This window comes from Denticeps clupeoides, chromosome 12, assembly GCF_900700375.1.
Source record: "Denticeps clupeoides chromosome 12, fDenClu1.1, whole genome shotgun sequence".
In the NCBI taxonomy this organism is placed as follows: domain Eukaryota; kingdom Metazoa; phylum Chordata; class Actinopteri; order Clupeiformes; family Denticipitidae; genus Denticeps; species Denticeps clupeoides.
In genome coordinates this window covers 20894196-20915706 of record NC_041718.1, presented here as the reverse complement: position 1 = coordinate 20915706, position 21511 = coordinate 20894196, and the positions used below count along the sequence as shown (strand labels likewise).

Here is a 21511-nt window from a genome sequence, read left to right as displayed (position 1 = left end):
ACCTTCCGATTACGGGGCCGCTTCCTTAACCGCTAGGCCCCTGGAATTAGATCTGAAATGTGCGATTCTGATCGCACCTGAGCACGGAGGGGACTTCGCCGGCGTCCCACTTCCAGGAGTGACGTTCGTGCGGCAGAATCCAGGCCAGACGGCTCTGAAGGGGACGAGCGGGCGTGACATGACGACCCCGAATACGCCGAGGTCCCCGGTGCTCCTCCCGCCGGCGCGTCGTTCTACATGCGTGAATATGGTGATGAGCGCAGGGCAGGACGTGGACAAGGTAACACGCGCGTTCCTCCGCCTCCTGATTCCTGCCGAGGACACGATGTCCTCACTTTCAGGGAGACTTCCGTCAATATCGATTATTTCCCTCCCGATTACAGAAGCGGAGGTGATGAGACCCGTCGATGGCGGACGATGTTTTACGCCGCGTGTCGTGTAGAACCACACGCTGGAGGTCTGGTTTCAGGACCACGGACAGGGACACGTCCTCGTCCAGAAACCTCGACGCGTGTCGCACGCGCGGATCTCAGCACCCTCGGAGGAGAAGAAGAGAACGCGACCTCCTCGTCCAGGAACGGCGAGAGAGCGGCGTTACCGTGACAGCAGATGATGGGGGGGGGTCTGAGGGGGGATGAGTTACCGCGGATTAAAAAAAAAAAGAAAGAAGGATGAAGGAGGAGGAGGAGGAGGGGGCGAGCGAGGTGATGCGACGATGATGGATCGGCGTCAACTCGCGCTCGGCCGCCGGACGCCAAGAGGTCGCCGGGCGCGGTGCCCGCCGTGTCCTGCATGTGCCGTGGTGCCTTTACGTCCCCCCCGTCACCGGAGAAGACGCCACATTACTATTCCTGTCACACCAGCCTTGCAGCAGGCGGCTACGGCGGTGGGAGAGAGAGAGAACCCTCCTCCTCCTCATCTTCATCACAGAGGACGCCGTTTTCACGCGCTGCGCATGAAGCGACGTGTGTGTGTGTGTGTGTGTGTCAGATGCCACCACTCACCCTGGCTGTTGGCTCCTCCGTCCCCGTCCTCACACTCTGTCAGGTTGTTGAGCATCCTGTCCCCTACGCCGCCGCCGCCGCCGGCAAGAACCCCCGAATCCTCGCCAAAACGCGCCGAGAGCGGGACGGACGACGAGAGCCGCGTCTTATCGTCCCTTCCTTCAGCGGAGCAGGAGAGAGGAGCGAGGCGGCGGGAAAAAACGAGAGGGGGGGAGAGAGAGAGAGAGAGAGACGCCGCTTTCCCTCCACTGATTCTCTTCTTCTCCTCGCTGGCTGTAGCGTGACTCCCTCGCTCTCTCTCTCTCTCTCTCTACACACACTCTCTCTCTCTCTACACACTCTCTCTCTCTACACTGTCTCTCTCTCTCGCTCGACAGGAGGAGGATACAGCGAGCAGAGAAGGCTGCAGGAGTTTAGTGGACGATGGAACCCCAGCTCTCTCTCTCTCTACACTGTCTCTCTCTCTCTCTCTACACACTGTCTCTCTCTCTCTCTACACTGTCTCTCTCTCTCTACACACACTGTCTCTCTCTCTCTCGCTCGACAGGAGGAGGATACAGCGAGCAGAGAAGGCTGCAGGAGTTTAGTGGACGATGGAACCCCAGCTCTCTCTCTCTCTACACTGTCTCTCTCTCTCTCTCTACACACTGTCTCTCTCTCTCTCTACACTGTCTCTCTCTCTCTACACACACTGTCTCTCTCTCTCTCGCTCGACAGGAGGAGGATACAGCGAGCAGAGAAGGCAGCCGGAGTTTAGTGAACGATGGAACCCCAGCTCTCTCTCTCTCTACACTGTCTCTCTCTCTCTCTCTCTCGCTCGACAGGAGGAGGATACAGCGAGCAGAGAAGGCTGCAGGAGTTTAGTGGACGATGGAACCCCAGCTCTCTCTCTCTCTACACTGTCTCTCTCTCTCTCTCTCTCTCTCGCTTGACAGGAGGAGGATACAGCGAGCAGAGAAGGCAGCCGGAGTTTAGTGAACGATGGAACCCCAGCTCTCTCTCTCTCTACACTGTCTCTCTCTCTCTCTCTCTCTCGCTCGACAGGAGGAGGATACAGCGAGCAGAGAAGGCTGCAGGAGTTTAGTGGACGATGGTCTCTGCTGGCTGTGTGGACCTGACGGCCGCGTGTTTTACTACCACTGCCGTGGAATGGAGAGCTGATTGGACAGGGGGATGGGAGGAAGACGGATGGCAGAAGACATAAATACAGAGGAGAAATGGAGGGTCTTGCCGGTTCTTGACCCGCGTAACGGAGGTTGTGGCGCTGCTTTTCACTACTAATAACAGGAGCGCGTGGAGTTTGATGGTGCCAACAGTCACATGCACAACTGCATTCTGGGATTTCAACATTGGTTGAAAATGCATGCGGTGCGCATCTTGAAAATGCCAGATGTTCAACAACATCAGTAATAAAACATGAAGAACAAGCTAATAACACGATGATCCATTACTCTCATTCAGTCAGTTGGTTCCACCTTCCAGAGCTTGACGAGCGGTTTTATCACTTTCTCATTTATTTCATGTCATCTTTATCCCCTCTAATCTGTATAACACTTTGAACGGCCCCATGTATGAAATGCTCTTCAGAAATAAACTTTTCTCTTGAAAAAAAAAACGCTCTGAAGAATCATCAAAAACTAGAAAACGTCCATATATACAAAAACAAAGCAAACTCTCAAAAGCTTTAAGGGAAAAATTGTAAATATACATCAATATACATCATGTACAGATATACGAAAATGCATTTTAACAACGATTGGTCATTCGAGGGTCATGAGACTGTCACTGAATCAATATTGAATTCTTCATGTAATATCACAATTATTGATCACGTCCAACCGGTCGATGGCTACCTTTTATTTCAGGAAGGAATATCTGTGCTGGACATCGATTACTGACCACAGGACAGGCGTCCAACGCTCACCCACTCTCCCACCAGCCTCAGGGTCACCACTGCGTCCCTCAAACTACAGTCCCGCGCCTAACAATTCGTATGTTTCGCTCATGTCTGTTTCCGTGTAATTCTGCTTTTCAAGCAGATTAACACAAAGTGATATCACTCCGAAGCTCTAAATCCAGTATCGATCACCGGTCCCACACACACAGACCTTACTTATTTCTTGAGAAACGTTACCAGACGAAAATCAGGCCGATCATGATGATCGGATTTGGGGATGTTTACTCGGTCGCACGTGGCACAATTGTCAACCTGAGTCTAGCAGAAGGGCTGAAAGTGACGTAGGACATGACTTGTACGGTCAGTCATGCTGACCGCTGTACTCTGCGCCTTAGCGTTAATATTGCACGATCTCATCAGGACCCCGATTTATTTATTTCCGTTTAGCAGACGAAGTAAGACGAAAGTTGGTGAAAACGGAAAAAGGAACAAAGAGTGTGGCGTGTGTCGGCGTTCCCGCCGGTGGATCCTGGACGTGTGTTGAGCTGGGCTCCATATCTGATTCCTCGGGAGAGAGCGGCTGACAGATCTGCATATTTGGCGCAGGTTTGTGGATGAAACCGGCGTCCTCCCCTTAATCAAGCGGCGTCCGGTCGGATCTAAAACGCGAGTTAGACCTCCGGTCAGGAGGTTCCAACCCTCCCGTTATTCCAGGTCTCTCTGTGGCACGGTGCCACATCATGAAATGAATAACCATGTCAATAAATCAGAGAATGATATATAATGCCAACATAAAACATGTATTTATCATTGTGAAATATTATTTCATGGTCGTTATCTTTACCCAATTTTTACAGATTATTTCAGAGGCCTTTTATTTCATTTCAGCAGTTTTTATTCCAAAACGTCCTTTTTTTCCGATGGCCTTTTTATTTCATAGTCAATCAGTGCAAGTGGGTTGGACCTGACCTCCTATTGGCCGATCCTTTATCATCTATTCGTCTTTCTGGATATCTGCTCTAGCAACAAGTTCAAAAATCCCAGAGGACGGCGGACCGGCATGAACTTCGTTCGGCTCTGTTTATTTCAGCGGATCAAATAGAAGAACAGATGCCTTTTTGAGTCATTTAGATCAATGGTTCCCAACCTTTTTTTTCCCTGAAACCGTCTTATAGGCAACTCCAACATCGAATTCCGGAATAACATGGAAGTACACCCACATCATGGTTCTATAGACACTGATGTTGGCCAAATGTTCATTTTTATAGCACTTTCGTCCCCCTGTCCACTGCTGAAACATATGGTGGTAGTGGTAGGTGGTAGTAGCCTAGTGGGTAAGACACTCGCCTGTGAACCAGAAGACCCGGGTTCAAATCCCACTTACTACCATTGTGTCCCTGAGCAGGACACTTAACCCTGAGTGTCTCCAGGGGGGGACTGTCTCTGTAAAATACCGACTGTAAGTCGCTCTGGATAATGCTGTAAATGTAAATATTGAAATACAGGGAAAAAAAATATCATTATGTGATAGTGAGGTACACGGTATTTAGACGAAACGTATTTTTGCTCCTTGTAAACCCAACGCTGATGCAAGAAAATCTATCCGCACACACAAAACCTCGTGATGAGAAAATGATAAAAGCAACAATCGAATCACGATTTCCTCCCCAAACTAACTCGCCCCGCCGCGCTGAAGAAACGAGCCCGGGCGCATCCTGCGCGTTGCCCTAGCAACGCTGGTTTAATGGCTTCGCCTTCAATTAGATTTCCCCCGTGCCCCGTTCCCGCCGGCCCCGCCGCGTTCCTGCACAACACGCTCTTCCCGAGTCAGGAGTGTGGTGGACCTCCACTTATTTCGGGGACCACTGGTCACGATCAGCCGCCGTGGAATTTCCAGCGAATTCTTCCTCCGCCCTGTTGAGACAATCGTGGTTTTTGGCGGCTGAAGACCAAGAGGTGTGAACCTTTGATTCGATTACGATTATCAGCGAGCCGATTAATCGACGCATCACCACGCGTCCCATCAATGTTTCTACATGACTTTACATCGATTTTTCAGAGGGGTCAGCGAGATTTTCTGTCGTCTGGTGAGTGCGGACTGAGTGGCGACCATTTTTCGAAGGGTCCAAACAGAACCAGCATTCGGTCGGCGGTGCGTTCGGGTGCCGTCGATTAAATGCTATTTCTGTTGGGCCCCCGCTGCCCCAGACATAAGCATTAAAAGGCCTTTCGGCGTTAATATTTCCATTCACATTCAGTGGGAACTGCGCTGCTGAGCAGCTCGCTAGACTAAGAAGGACAGGAAATGCGCAGAAATGAGCGGGTTGGACGTGGATAGTTGAATGTTGCATGTTGAGGTGTGTGTTGCATGGGCGTTAAACACAGTTTAGTGAAGTTAGGGTCGGTTTTCGTGCACGTACTTCTTTTTTTATGCACGTCCATTTTTTAATGGCGCGTATACGGATGCAATTCCTGCGTAATTTTATAGGGGTGGTGCTGCGAGCTCTGCACTCAACAGATGATGACTTTAAGATGCAGGTATTCATCTGTGGCCTCAACACTGACTCCTGGTGGTAAGGAGTTGAAAGTGAAAGTGAAGTGATTGTGAAACACGGTGACGCAACTAAATGTGTCCTCTGCATTTAACCATCACCCTTGGTGAGCAGTGGGCAGCCATGACTGGCGAGCAGTGTGTGGGGACAGCGCTTTGCTGAAGAAGTTTCCATCAGGGCTCCTTCCGATGCGCCTGTATCCAGCTGCCGCGGCGGTCCGCAGAGAACCGATTTGCAGGTACTGATGGACAATAATGAATGAATCAAACTTTAGAAAACAAGCTGGTTATTGTGTTTGGACAACGCCGCCTTTGTTTCAGTTGGCCTCGGTTCTTCATGCGTGTTTTCTGAACCTCATTACCCACTTACAGTGGCAGCGGTGGCCTAGCGGTTAAGGAAGCGACCCCGTAATTAGAAGGTTGCCGGTTCGAATCCCGATCCGCCAAGGTGCCACTGAGCAAATCACCGTCCTCACACGCTGGTCCCCGGGCGCCTGTCATGGCTGCCCACTGTTCACTCAGGGTGATGGTTAAATGCAGAGGACACATTTCACTGTGTGCACCGTGTGGTGAGCTGCTGCGTATGACAAGTGACAATCACTTAAATGTTTTGTTTTTTTTTACACGAAAAACAGGAGAAAAAAGCCCAATTTCTATTTATTGTAATATTCTAATTTGGCCGTGGTAATGTAAGATAGGAATGATCTGACCCACTTCCCCCCACCCCATGCAGAAACCAGGGCAGCCTGAGTTATACTCAGGATCGGGAAAAAAAAAAGTGTGGAGGAGATGTAATGAGGGCCGATTTGCATCGAGATTTGCATCTAGACCAGTTCTGACGAGGCCGCTGTTGGAGAGGAGTGGACATCTTACAGAACGAAGATCGTCTACGTCGCTCAACCACCGTAAGAGAACATCTGAGCCCTGGCCACTTTATTAGAGACGCCCACCATGCAGCAAGGCAATCATTGGTCAGTTTCTTACAGGTGCACAGCCGGTGGGTGGACTTTTTTTGGAGTATATGGCCACATCCCAACCGAGGGATAAATTCTATGACAAAGGAACCAGGTAGATGAAAAATTAGAGCAGAAAAAAGGAGGCCAAATGTCCACGTTGCCTGGTGCAGGTGTGGAATTACATGGGCCGTGCATGATGGCCTTAGAGACCAGCCAAATGTGCCAAAAAAAGGGGGAAATGTTACAGAAAAACACAATTTTACTCCCTGTGAAATGACCCGTCAGGCCAGTGACACCAGAAACCCGCTCAGCTGGTGTGTTGCTGTGACCTCGCGGCACGAGAGACAAAATACTGTGGCCATTCGTTAAAAAAAAAACCTAAAAAAATCACAGCAGCGCCGCAAATCAGACGAAATAATAACAGGTTGAGACAATGGATAATTCCCGTGATTAATGTTTGGGGAAGTTCTTTCTCTGCTCACCTTAAAAAGTATAATTATTCAATAATTACTCATCAAGCGAGGCTAAATATACATTTCCCACTCATGAATGGACGTTAAATTAGAACTCTGGTGTGGAGACTGGGATAGGCATGCAGTCAGGACTCTTGTGGTACGTCTAGAGGCCCGACAGCCGGACGGGGGCCACGTCGAAAACGGACGAGAGCAATCGTCCGCCGTTCTTGCCGATTTCTCAGAGACGACACGTCCGGTGCCGAAACAAGCACATTATTGGGCTTCAATCAGAGCACGTGAGCAGAGCGGGTGGAATTCGGTTGGAGCGTTTGTGGAGCGTTTGTTTTACTTACTGCCTGGAGCTGTCCCTCGCTCACACCAGGAGTCCGACTCGCGCCCAGGTCCCCCCCAGAATTCATCTGTGCGGTTATCAAGAACGTTTACATTTCAACACCCAGCCGCTGCAAGCTCTCCATTTAGCGTCTAGACACTGACAGGAACGGGACATTCGTACCAAACCGACCGAATGTGGCCTAATGTGGATTCGGAACACCGCTTCCCTCCACTCATGCACCGTGGGTTCCACTGGATTTCCCCAGGGTCCAAACGGCGCCATAAAACGTGTCTTTTCCACGCGCCACGTCCCATACGCGGCAGCACCGGGAACAGCCTCGATTTCACCCTAAAAAGATGGGGGGAAGGAGGCCTGTTGTTGCCGGATGAGATCTTCCCTCGTTAGCATCTTCATATCGTTTTATGAGTCTAATGATATTCATTCGCTGGTTATGTAACGCGCTCCCCCGCTTTTTACCCCTGACACTCGTAAATGGCTTAACAGCCCCAGAGTTCATTATGCTCATGCATGGTGACACCACGTGACCCTACCAAAAAAGAACGGCGGTGACGCGACGCCGGCCAATCAGCACAGAGTTAATCCTCCAGTCCGTGGAGGGAGGAGGAGGAGACATGGAGGCGTTAAATCTCCCGTCTCTGTGACTGGACGTCGGCCACGCCGGCCGTGGCCCCGCCCACTGCCCGGTGGCATGGCGATACGTCACTGTGAGGCGCTGAGCGTTGAAGGATTTTAATCACCGTGAGACTCTGAGCCAAGAGAGAGAGAGACGATGAGGGAGATCAGGAAGCAGTCCAGCCTGGAATTAAAAGGCTTTCCCTCTCATTAGCCAGTCTGTCTCATAACTGACACACACACACACACACACACACACACACACAGAAAGAAAATATTTTCTCCTGGAAACAAAAAGATTTCATCACTGCTCAAGATACAAAAATATAGAACTGTAGAAGAACTGGCCTATCTGGCTTTCATGACGCTGTGAAAAGTGAAATACGGCCCTGACACCCCGGAAGAATATCATATATAATTTAGCTAAACCCCCAGTTCTGGTGATGATTTGTATGCTGAAATTTCCCAGCCGAACACATCAATTCATTACTTCTAGCGTATGTTTTTTATAATTGGAGATATATATTATGATATATTATGATGCAATTGCCTATAATAGCAGCCACTGGTCCAGCCTGTACTGCATAAAAAACATCCGTCCAACCCCGAACACTTATTCCATGGAAACACTTCCCCTCCCAAGTTATTCCTTATGCTGGTATGTGTCATGGCTAATCTTCTTTTTTTCAGTATGAATAAACTGCAGTGCATGATGGGTCCATGAGAGAAATGGACCTTCTACTTCTACACGTCTACAAGCCTGAACGAGGTTCCAAGTGCAGTTTTTGGTCCCCGTCCAACTGAAAGCCTCCATGTGACGCTGGGCCATATGTGCTTATCACACCTCGACTCCGCCTCGCCCCGCCCCGCCCCGAGACCTCACAGGGGACATCGGTAGTCTGCACAACCCGGCCTAGACGGCTGATGCTGCCGATAGAAGGAGAGTCCCCCGTCCCGACTTAATTACTGCGGGTTTCATTAACGACAAACTGATAATCTAACAGAAAATCTATACTTTAGCACCGGCCTTTTTAGCCAATAGGAGTGAAACAAGTGAAAGTGAAGCGATTGTGAGACGCTGCAGCACGTTTCTTATAACAGAATAACCAGCAGACAAATTGGCATAAAGTGGCTCTTTCTCAAAAGGCCCCGAAGGTAAGAAATGCAGTAAAATGCAGTAAAATGCAGTAAAATGCAGCATTTAACGTCTGAAATAAAACATTAGTAATAAAAGGAGGGAGGACGCACGCATAGTACGGACACTCGTGCCTCCTCATGAATTACTCAACAGGTATTGTGTTAATATGTTTCGGCGATGTATGCAATATTTAGCCCCATTAAATTTTAAAGAATTATGCAACAGTCACATGATTATTGAACGTGGACACGCGAGAGAGGATCCGGCGGTTCTGGCTCAGTGCTGAGCTGTTATATATTTCACTGTTCACGTTTCACTGTTCTTCGAATATGTAATGCTACATGATGGCAGATGCTATTTTACCACGATTTACCAGATCATATTAACTTGTGCTTTGAGGTTTATCTTCTGTGATTAAATATTTCATCTGTGATCCAGCTGTTCAGATGTAAACAGGACGGTAATTACAAAAGCAGAACAATCAGCCAATCAAAAGGCCGGTTTGGAACTCAACGTGTTAGAGAGTTTATATAAGAAGTTTATCTATGTCAGTATGCGTGAAATAGTTCAGATTTTGGAGACGATGGAGACGTGACCTTAAGGTTCTTCGTCGCAGGCAGATTAGAAATCCAGAATCTCAGAGCCCAGGTGGAGCTGGAACAACGAGGTCACGGGTCCCCAGGAGGAAGGTACCTAAATAACGTCCAGAGCCGACTGTCGGATCTATCAACATTTTTACATTTACATTTACAGCATCTACCAAACTGATCCTTATCCAGAGCGACTTACAGTCAGTAGTTAAAGGGACAGTCCCCCCCCGGAGACACTCAGGGTTAAGTGTCCTGCTCAGGGACACGATGGTAGTAAGTGGGATTTGAACCTGGGCCTTCTGGTTCATAGGTGAGTGTGTTACCCGCTAGGCTACTACCACCCTACTTTCAGTACCCCACCACCCTTACAGTCAGTAGTTACAGGGACAGTCCCCCCCCGGAGACACTCAGGGTTAAGTGTCCTGCTCAGGGACACGATGGTAGTAAGTGGGATTTGAACCTGGGCCTTCTGGTTCATAGGTGAGTGTGTTACCCGCTAGGCTACTACCGCCCTACTTTCAGTACCCCACCACCCTTACAGTCAGTAGTTACAGGGACAGTCCCCCCCCTGGAGACACTCAGGGTTAAGTGTCCTGCTCAGGGACACGATGGTAGTAAGTGGGGTTTGAACCTGGGTCTTCTGGTTCATAGGTGAGTGTGTTACCCCACTAGACTACTACCACCCTACTCAAAATAAACGAAGGCGCGTAATGCGGTCTTTTGTACGAATCCTCTCCTGTCCTTGCCAGGTGAGGGGTCATCTTCAGTCTGAAGAATCTCACGCGGCGTGAAAATGCTCCTCTAATTTCACAATATTGACCGATATTACCGGGAACGGCGGGCCGGCCGGCTGTTTGCGGAATATATAAGTGTGCGGCGATGATTCCGCTGGCCAGGTTCTAATCTCCGGGCGCAGAGACGTTTTCCAGCTGTAAAACCATGAGAATGGTGGCGGAGTTTCGCCGCTCCGGTTACAGAAATACGGTGCACGTTATTTCAACAGCACATTCCTGCTCTGCAGAATCAGTCTTTTAAACTAGAAACTCGCGGTTCTGGGCTGAAACTCGAATGATTCGATTACAATAAGCTAAAATCGGTGTTTAATTGGTCTCCAAACTCCGTCTTTTATCGTATAATGTATAACTTTGTAGAGTTTTATTGTTTTACGCAGCGCTGGAAAATGAAGATATAAGGTGGTAAAAGGTTGCATCCTCGCGTGACGTGCACCTCTCCAAGCGGACCCGGAGCTTCTACAAGCTGTCGTATTTTTAAGGTATGAACACTAGCGCTTGGCAGAACGTACAGTATAGTCATTATTTGTAGTCTTCGCTGTAAGTCGTTCGTGGCGACGCATAATAAGTCGATCTCGCTCTCGTAGTTCATCGCACACACACACAGCTATACGGCAGTAATAATGAAAGCAGCGGTTGGATCAATCTACATTCATTAGCACACAGATTTACTTTTGGGGGAGTTTATCGCATTTGTTGCACAAATCGATGTTTCTTTCTTCCCCAGAGTGCATGACGGCGGCGCATGGACAGCTGCGTCCAGACAAGTCCCTCATGCACCGTGGAAGAAGCGTTTTGAACACGCGCGCGCTGTCCGTGGTGGAGGACGCAGGATTTAAAAATGCGATTGACGCTCTCGATCCCAAATACACCATTCCCTCCAGAACACATTTCACAACTGGAAAGTGTCGAGTTTGAATTGTGAGGAATTGCAGCAAATTGCTTGTTGCATAACCCACTGTTGATATAGTTGTTAAAAATCAAACAAAAGAATGATTTATCTGAGTACATGAATGCAACAAATTTGATAGTCCTGCTTATGATATATTGGGGCTTAGCGATGCTGCCAGTTTGAGGGCATCTGTACTGACACCTGAAGGAATCGGCGATAAGCTCCACAGCCAATCACTGCTGCGCGCTCGCATTGGTTGGCGCTCCTGACCGCCGAGGGCGTGTATGTGCGAGCACACGGTCACAACCAGGAGTAGAAATCGCCCAGCCCTACTGTATATAGGGTGCTAGTAGCCTGGTGAAGGGTGGTAGTAGCCTAGTGGGGTAACACACTCGCCTTTGAACCAGAAGACCCAGGTTCAAACCCCACTTACTACCATCGTGTCCCTGAGCAAAATTCTGAGTGTCTCCAGGGGGGACTGTCCCTGTAACTACTGACTGTAAGTCGCTCTGGATACGGGCGTCTGGTAAATGGCATAAATGTACATTCTAAATCGATGCATCTACACTCTTTCCAAGTAAAGGGGAAACGTCACAGAAATGTTAGAGAACAGCTGAATATGTCGGAACCATCGGAACCTACGCCGCTTTGATATGCGTCATTAGTGAAAGTGAAGTGTGTGTCACGGTGAAACGTGTCCTCTGTGTTTAACCATCACCCTTGGTGAGCAGTGGGCACCATGACAGGCGCCCGGGGAGCAGTGTGTGGGGACGGCACCTTCATTACGAGGACCTCAGTGGCACCTCGCGATCACGGATTCGTTTCCTTACCCGCTAAGCCACCGCTGCCCCGTTCGTGAAACGTTTTCTGTAAACCACTAATATGGGCCTTTGACGTATATAAGAGTCCATTTAACAGTTTCCTGCATATGAAAGTGTGTGTGTGTGTGTGTGTGTGTGTGCAATCTGTCAGACGCCCAATCCACTAGACAAGCAGAGACAACACTGAGCATTAATTACAACCAAATTTACACGAGCTGATTACCAGAAGAGCCAGTGGCCGGGACGCAGCCACCTGTCCGCTGTGGTGTTGCTGTGCGCAGGTGGGGTCAGAGGTCATGTGCAGGACAATGAGGGATCTGCATACATCCGTCCCTGAGACTCATTCACTATACAACTGGTCTCATAACTACAAAGTGAAAACCAAGAATGTCTCTACAACGTTAAAAAGCGAAGTTGACCATGGAATTGTTACGTAAGAAATGCGTCTGGCTCCAAATTGAAACGCTAATGGAATAAAAGCCCATTCAGCTCAGATTACCTTTTAACAAAGAGCCCCGGGGCCTTTTATAGTGACATTGAGATAAATGAATGACTTGCGTGAATTTTAATAAAAAAGTCAAACTGGACACCTGTCGCCACATTCCATCCCCGTGTTACGGTTGGTTACACGGCGGTGGGAGAAGGCAGGGGTGTTTTTTACCCCGCAGAAGCAAAAGTGCCCCAACCGGTTATAAGTTGCTAAATGGCGTGTGGTGTAACGTAACGACGTTGTGGCGGGCGGGTTATTTGGCTCTTCCAGCAGGGACGCGAACAAAACGAGCAATTCTGCCATTTTTCTGCCCTTGCGGTGATGGCAGCAGCACCGGAGTTAAGAGTGGGTCTACGCAGGCGGGGCGTAAGATCAGCCATATGAGGGGAGGCTGTGTCACGTGGTTATCTCCGAGGAAGGCGGAGATCGATCTCCTTCCCCCACGGCCACGCTGTGGAGGACATACGCTCGGCCGGGGATGCAGCGGTACTCGGTAAAATACCCGACCGATTGGTGCGCCCTGCCGGGTCCAATGCGCCCTTATGGACTGTGGGATTATGGTTTTGCAGTTCATTTTGAAATTGGTCCAGAAATGTCCAGGATTGGACATCGCGTCCATCGTGTTTTCTTGTACTGGTCCCCAACTGACTACTAATGTAGTTATATATTTTTTAGTTATTAAATCTTTTTCACGAGTCGCTGCTCCCTCAAAGCCTCCCGCTGTTGTGTGGCTGCCAACTAGAGCTGTAATTGGGCCTGGAAAGTCAGGCCAAAAGGGCAAAATCCGCCCCGACCCGACAAGAACAGCTTTTTAAAAGCTCGGCTTTGTTTGCATGCGCTAAGAGAACCTCATCAGCATCCATATTTCACCTCATGTGCATCCATATTCACACCTGATGACGTTTTTAATAAAACTAATTTACAACGTGAATACTTACAAGCAGCTACTCGTGCGGTCCGATCATCTACTGCACAAGATCAACCCAAACTGGGCCTGACCAAAATTGTGGATACACACCGGCACCGAAAAATGAGGAAGATGGAGCCAGCTCATTTGCATACTAACAGCAATTGGATGTTTAGCTGTTACCGGAGTAATCACGCCGCTCCTACACATCAACTGAACCAACATCATGGTGGTAGTAGCCTAGCAGGTAACACACTCGCCTCTGAACCAGAAGACCCAGGTTCAAACCCCACTTACTACCATGGTGTCCCTGAGCAGGACACTTAACCCTGAGTGTCTCCAGGGGGGGACTGTCCCTGTAACTACTGACTGAAAGTCGCTCTGGATAAGGGCGTCTGGTAAATGCCGTAAACGTAAATTGTAACATCAGCAATCCGAGCTCCGGATATACAACATCCTCAAGTGATGAGAAGTTCTGAACACGAACAGAAAACGTTTTTTTTATATTTAACTGGGTAACGTATGCGAAGTGTTCTTGCCGCTGTGGGAGAACCCCCCGAGGGAAGCCTGACGGGAAGGGGAGGAGTGGGATGAAGGGCTTGGCGTAGCCGCGATGAGGAAGACTAGGGCGATGAAGATGAGATGGAGCGGGAGCGAAACCGCAGACGTACACCAAGTGCTCTCATTTCTTGGTCGACTTGATGCGAAGCGAACTCTGAAATATTAAAAACGGGAATGTGCCATTAGCAACGTTCCCTGTTTTATCAGCATTCAACTTTAATGCACGGCAAAAGAAAAGGGCGAATAAAAAGACCGTATTTATCTCATTATCGGTTTAATTTGACTCTTTGCATGTTTCGGGTTGTATGCGGTTTGAAACGTTGGCATTTTTCCACTCCGGTGGATGAGAATCTCTGCAGTAAAACGGGAGTAATTTCCCACATGAAACTGTTTCATATACAGCGGCTGCAGGCAGCCTATAGCGCATGAATAAAACAGGCAAATGGGACACGCTCTGGCCCGTTTCCTCGTCTCTTTTCTTTTTCATCCCGCATTTGCACATGCACTCCCTTCCTCCTGGGCCTTGCACGCACGCACACACACACACACACACACACACACACACAAATGTGCACGCGCACACATTACTATAGGCTGCGCCCATTTACACGCTCATGGTTTATAAATGGAGTGAGCGAAGGTGGAGCGAAGTTGGGGACGCACGTAGAGAGGATTCCCCCCTCCTCTGGCGCGCCGATGACAAACGACGCCCGGCTCCGGCCTTCATTCACTCCCCGAGGGAGACCCCCTGCGTGCCGAGGCGCCATTACTTTTATGTCTTCCATCACGGGGCCCACGGGAGAAGACATTTATCCCGGGGGGCATGTGGCGCCGGGGCGAGGAACGCCGTCCCCGCTCCAAATACAACCGGAGCCCGCCGGTTGCCCCGGCAACCGCACTCCTTTCCAATATAGTGAACCACCCCCCGTTCTCAGGCTCTCCCGGGCGACGGCCGAAGCCGACTGCTGTCATTCCGGCTGAGGCCTGAGGAAGACTGACGGCGAGCGACAGGGGATCCCGCTTTTCTTTTTTTTACCCCGTTTACGTGAGTGAAAGCGGCCACCTGATATTTCCCACACGGCCTTTCCCCCGATGTTGTGAATGCAGAGATTATTAAAATCACACGGATGTGCTTGTAGGACACAGCTGGTGTTACGCGCCGATTCCGCTGGCTGCCGGTCAGGCGACACCAAGCAATTTAGATGCAACCCTCCGTTCTTTATTATTCCCCGGGGACCCCCAAAGTAATGTCCCATCAGTCCCAAGCCCACAGGCATGTCCCAGTCAATAGAAACATTTAGCAGTGACCAGTCCAGCAGCATCTCCTTCAACACTCCTTCATTTTCCAGCTTGGCTTTCATCAAGAAACGGGCAACTCAACCGGTCAATGGAAGCAACGGAATAACTTCTCAGCCAAAATATACAAATCACACAGATATTTACCCCTAGAAAAGTGGGTAATCAGAAGGGTGCCACTGAGCAAAGCACCGTCCCCACACACTGCTCCCCGGGGGGCCTGTCATGGTGCCCACTGCTCACCGAGGGTCATGGTTAAACACAGAGGACACATTTCACTGTGTGCACCGTGTGCTGTGCTGCTGTGTATCACATGTGACATTCACTTCACTTTCAAAAGGAATACATAAAGGAATAGGTACTATAGACCGGAATTTTTATTGCTTGCGGACCAATCATGTACCGCACAAGCCCAACTAAGCTACAGTAGATTTACTCTACTGCCTACTGAGAAATGTGGCGCCAGCTCATTTGCATACTATTGCGATTGGATGTTTAGCTGCAGCATTGCAATCCTAGTAAATAGTAGGTAAACTTCGGAAAAAAAGGCTTCCTGTCCCAATGCGCATAGACAGAGCTGCAGAATTTTAATCACGATCATGATTTTGGCTAAATAAGATGATCGTCGGCGATATTTACATTTAAATAGTCAGCCAACCACCAGGGGGCGAACTAAGGCATAGTTCTCTGACGGTACGAGCGGAAATGCCGTACTTTTGTGCCACATATGCCCGTAATAGCAAGCGAACAAAGAATCAATGCATAACATTTCATAAGATTTTATGATTTTATCATCTTGCATATTACGAAATTTGGTGTTATTTATCTGTCCTCCCACCCCCACCTATTTATTTTCTGTTTGCACTTTGTCTGGGGTAAATATAATTGTATTATTTATGAGTTATTTTTATTTGAGGCATCATTTGAACTGAAAGCCTTGTTCACTTATTCTGTGTTTAAAATAAATAAAAATAATCGTGATTATCATTTTGGCCCTAAGCAGAGGTAGCTGTTACCAGTTGAACCACCCATATCTGAGTTAAAATATGAGCCTGGTTCATAGAGACAGCGGGCCAGACTGTGCTCTTCCACCCCAGCGGTCCCACGTCTGCTCCGCCAGACTGGCTGCGGTCCCACAACCACTCCAGCACAGCGGTACGTGGATAAAACCACGTAACATCCTGAAAAATATTGCATTGTAAGGCCATAATCAAGATATTTTTCCATTTTTGGTTTTGATAGTGCAGGTGCTTCATCCTTCCTCACGCTGCCTGAAATGGGCTTTGATGGTAAGTGGTCCTGTCTCTCCTGTAGTAGATGACCTTTTGGCCGTCGTGACACAGCCTCTAAGGGCTTTTTAATATTCCCCGTCTGATTTCTCGCTGGGAACCCAGCCGCCGGATTACCTTCCGGGGCGCCCTGCCAACCTGTGAACATTATCAGCGCCTAATCCCACATTTCTGTGGCGGTTAAGGGAGGAGAAGGAGAGGAGGAGAGGAGGAGGAGAAAAAAAAGCGCAGCAGGAAGCCGCGATGTGAAGTGGACGCCGCGCTTGACTGCAGTGCCCTCTGTTGTCTGATGTCATCGCCACACGGCGCCGTCTCGCCCCCCCGGCCACGCCTCCCGGCGCCGTGGCAGCCTGCCACAAGCACGGTGGCATAAACTCACACGAGAAATATCAAATATGTTCATCCAGTGTTGACAAGCTGATAACGCAGCACACGCTAATGCAAGATGCGTTATTTATCTCTCTTATAGTCCATCTACTGACATTTGTTATTACAATACAAGCAGTGGTGGCCTAGCGGTTAAGGAAGTGGCCCCGTAATCAGAAGGTTGCAGGTTCGAATCCCGATCCGCCAAGGTGCCACTGAGCAAAGCACCGTCCCCACACACTGCTCACTCAGGGTGATGGTTAAATGCAGAGGACACATTTCACTGTGTGCACTGTGTGCTGTGCTGCTGTGTATCACATGTGACAATCACGTCACTTTAACTTCTGATGAACAAAGCGCTTCTACTCTCATCGAGTAATAATGAAACTAGATCAGCTACGGGCAGAAAAATGTCTTTTGATAAGCGTTTAAGAGACGCCACAGTCGACCCTGGGTCACATGGCCTGGAAGTCGAGAGTCCCACTCCAGCTAGCGGGCACACTTTCGGATGACAGCATGCTAGCGCGTAAACGCATCAGCACGCAGCGCTCGCGTCCTAATTCAGATTCTTCTCGCAGCACATCGCTCCACTGTAACCGTCTGGCAGACGTACGGGCCGCGAAGCAGCGCCGTTCCCATGGACACCGTCTGCATCACAGAAGCATCAAGGCATCGGGTGGTAGTGATAGTAGAAAGGGTGTGGTGGTAGTAGCCTAGTGTGTAACACACTCGCCTGTGAACCAGAAGACCCAGGTTCTAATCCCACTTACTACCATCGTGTCCCTGAGCAAGACACTTAACCCTGAGTGTCTCCAGGGGGGGACTGTCCTTGTAACTACTGATTGTAAGTTGCTCTGGATATGTAATGTAAATGTAAAGGGGGCGGGCAGGCTTTTCAGGCCCCTCCCCCTTTGCTCACTCCACCCAAGGTCTCTTTGTACGGGACGCAACTGCGTCGTAATCTTCTTTCACGCCTCGGCGTGTTCGCCCAACAGGATTACACGACAGACCATCACGGCGCGTGCGCGTCATTGACAGGCCGCGGAATCGATGTATGGCGGAGGAGTAAGCTTCTTAGAGGTCTTTGGGGGGAACATCTGATGCCCGACTCAGACGGAGGGACACCTTCAGGGGCTTCAGCTCTAATGATCTGCTCGTTGTCGTTAACGGGACATAATAGCTAAAACGGAGCCTGCGGTTCACCGGTCTGACGGTGGATGGTTTTTCGCGAAGCCGATCCTGGGGACGTTGGACCCTAAAGTAAAGTGAAAGTGAAGTGATTGTCACATGTGATACACAGCAGCACAGCACACGGTGCACACAGTGAAATTTGTCCTCTGCATTTAACCACCACCCTGAGTGAGCAGTGGGCAGCCATGACAGGCGCCCGGGGAGCAGTGTGTGGGGACGGAGCTTTGCTCAGTGGCACCTCAGTGGTACCTTGGCGGATCGGGATTCGAACCGGCAACCTTCTGATTACGGGGCCGCTTCCTTAACCGCTACGCCACCACTGACCCTGGTCTTCCACGCAGACGCGAGTGGGACGGATTATGCTAATGTGGCCTATGCGTAAATGGCCGGCTTTGGCGAGATGGAAATTGCTAAAATGACACTGATGAATCCCTGCATGTCACTTATGCGTTGCAATTACCCGTAATGCAGGAAGATGGCGGCTAAATCTGAATGTCACTTCACGAGACAATTAGATTACGTATTGGGAGAGGCTTCTAACGGTGAGAGGGCGAAATAGTATTTATCGCGCAGCCAGGGCAACAACTATCTGACTTCCTGCGCGTAGCTGGCAGCGCCAGGGGTGTCACGGGGGCGGGCCTTGATTAAACGATTATGGCGCCACGCCCTTCCCTCGGCCAGCGCTGTTGATATTTCCCCGCGGCTGCGGCCGAGGGCGTCGCCGCAGCCGAGTGGAGGTGCGCAGCCATGGAAACGGCCTCTTTTTCACGCCGCAGGAAGTGTGATGGAACGCGCTCACCTACGCACTCGACTCAATAAAAGCTGCCCGGCTTCAGTCGGCACCGGCACAATTCAATTACGAGGCAACGCTGATAGGTCTGCAGGCCGATATCGCTCGGATTCGTCCTTCTCAGAGAAACGACACACGTTCGAAAACCAGAAAGAATCCCACTACGTTACATCAGTAGGACGCAGCGACTCGGCGATATGAAATGGCAGATTCATCAATCTTAATGAACTCGCACCGCCAGAATCGTGCTAATGGCGCGGATTCTGCTGCAATCTAACGATCAGAGGCCGACCAGCATCCGGCAACGCGTTCCTGCCCGACTTAAAGCGAAAGTGAAGTGATTGTCACATGTGATACACAGCAGCACAGCACACGGCGCACACAGTGAAATTTGTCCTCTGCATTTAACCCATCACCCTGAGTGAGCAGTGGGCAGCCATGACAGGCGCCCGGGGAGCAGTGTGTGGGGACGGTGCTTTGCTCAGTGGCACCTTCCTTAACCGCTAGGCCACCGCTGACATGTACCACACGTTCACATTACAGTGTAAAAAAAAATTCCCAATACCTGCCAATCAGAACAGTCGTATTTTTTATTCATAATCACATGCGAATGTCTGCATTGGGATAGAAAAATTGAGAAACATCATATCTTAATTTTTGGATCTCCTTCAGAGATTAGCTGTACGTCACAATGCTTCACTGGTGAGGAAGAGAGTCCAGAGAGAGAAAGAAAAAGAAAGAAACTAAAAATGATACTACGAATGCGTTGCAGGAAGAAACAGGAAAATCGATGCACGGGTCAAAGGTGAAGGAAGCAGGAAGAGATGTGAGAGGACGGGAAGGAGAAATGAGATGGGGGGAAATAGCGACTCCTCCATCGTATGTATCAGTCCTCGCTCCTGGTTTTGGTGTAACTGCACCCATCAGGCATTGCTGGTTCTCAGGCGGATCTGCGTGTCCATCTCACAGTCAGAGACAAAATCAATTTCAATTAAAATGAATGCCGCAATGGACTGGTCCCTTCCCCGGTGGAGATGTGGGAACTGATGGAACACAAGTGATGGAGACCCACACAAATGACCAACCTTCAGCTGGTGATTTGAGGAAGACATGACAGTTTTAGCATTTGATGGCCGACATGGAAGCCCATCGCTGGGGCATCGATGAACGACACCACCACTGGTTTTTAAAGGTCCCCTGATATGAACAAGTGACTTTGTGAGATTATTTAACATTAATACAAGTTCCCCGAGCCTGTCTATGGTCCTGCGGTGGCTAGAAATGGCGGTCGGTGTAAAGAGTGTTTTGGTCCTTCTGCTTCACCGTTCAGAGAGCGGCAGCTCAGACTGGAATTTGTCCCCTTATGACGTCATAAGGGGAAAGGATAGACAACTTCCTGTCTGTGCGAAACATTGTGGTTGGTGGACGGTGTTGATGACACCATTTCCTTGAATGCCCGCTCAACTTCTATTGGCCGCTCTCCTCCTGGCCCCGCCCTCTCTCCTCCTCATTAGCATTTAATGCTACAGACGGTCAAGTGGCGCGTCCTGGGAAATCTCACTGTGGGACTGGATCCCTGTCAGGGGACCTTTATAATAATTTCAGTCCAGTGCCCATTTATTCCATGAACGTCCTGACATCTGTGATCTGGAGGAGTATATTCCAACATAAAAATCACCGGCAAACGACAAATCCCCACACAGCTGAGGAGGACCAGACCATCTCAGCGATGTGATGCGGCATCTTCCTTCCCTCCCTCGCCTCCCGTCCTCCCGTCTCCCCTCCCCCTCTCATTAATAAGCAACGCTCTTCCTTCTTCTCCGGCAGCGCCGTGTGAAGTGATCGGGCATGAAAGACAAAAGCGTTACGTAACGTGCGTGTGGATTGGGGGAGCGGAGAGGATCCGCTGGCGGACTAAAATAGCCCGGATTACGCAGCGTGCCGTTTCGGTGGAATGGAGAGGCGCGCCGCTGGCGCCGCCCGCGTTTCCATCGGCTCCTTCTATTTAACGGGGTGAAAGTGGACGGGCGAGGGGACGCTGAGCGGAGTGTCTCGTGGAACGCTATCATTGGACAGTAAAAGCTACAGCAGCTTGTAGCGGCTGCCAAGCCTCGGCTGGCACACACACACACACACACACACACACACACAACACACACACATCAGCTGCTCGGCGGTACGTCACAGGAAAAAATGGACAAAATATGGGAGTGGTGACCTTGGACATATTTAACCGGCACCATGACAGGCGGTTAAGAGTTGTGGTAAAGGTCGGGGGTCACCCGGCTGAAGCCTTATAAAGTATTGTGCCCTTTTATCGTCTTTTGTCCAAAATCAAGTCCGAAAAAACAGTTAACATGGTCACCAAGCCACACGGCCGCTACTAAGTGAAGTGATTGTCGTTGTGATGCACAGCAGCACAGCACACGGTGCACACGGTGAAATTTGTCCTCTGCATTTAAGCCATCACCCTGAGTGAGCAGTAGGCGGCCAAGACAGGCGCCCCGGGGAGCAGTGTGTGGGGACGGTGCTTTGCTCAGTGGCACCTTGGCGGGTCGG

At 49.8% G+C, this 21511-nt stretch overlaps 1 protein-coding gene across 4 annotated transcripts in view; it reads right to left on the bottom strand.

The window, feature by feature from the left end:
* slc12a5a (solute carrier family 12 member 5a) overlaps window positions 1-21511 on the bottom strand; it is a 97869-nt gene that overhangs the window by 69052 nt on the left and 7306 nt on the right. Inside the window, exon 1 of one of the 4 annotated variants that reach the window (XM_028998921.1) lies at window positions 1005-1464. The exons of the other annotated variants lie outside the window; for them this stretch is intronic. Within the exon in view, the coding sequence (XP_028854754.1) occupies window positions 1005-1059 (55 nt within the window). The 5' untranslated portion in view covers window positions 1060-1464. Of the gene's footprint in view, window positions 1-1004; window positions 1465-21511 lie in introns of those variants that run through there. 4 annotated transcript variants of the gene reach the window in all.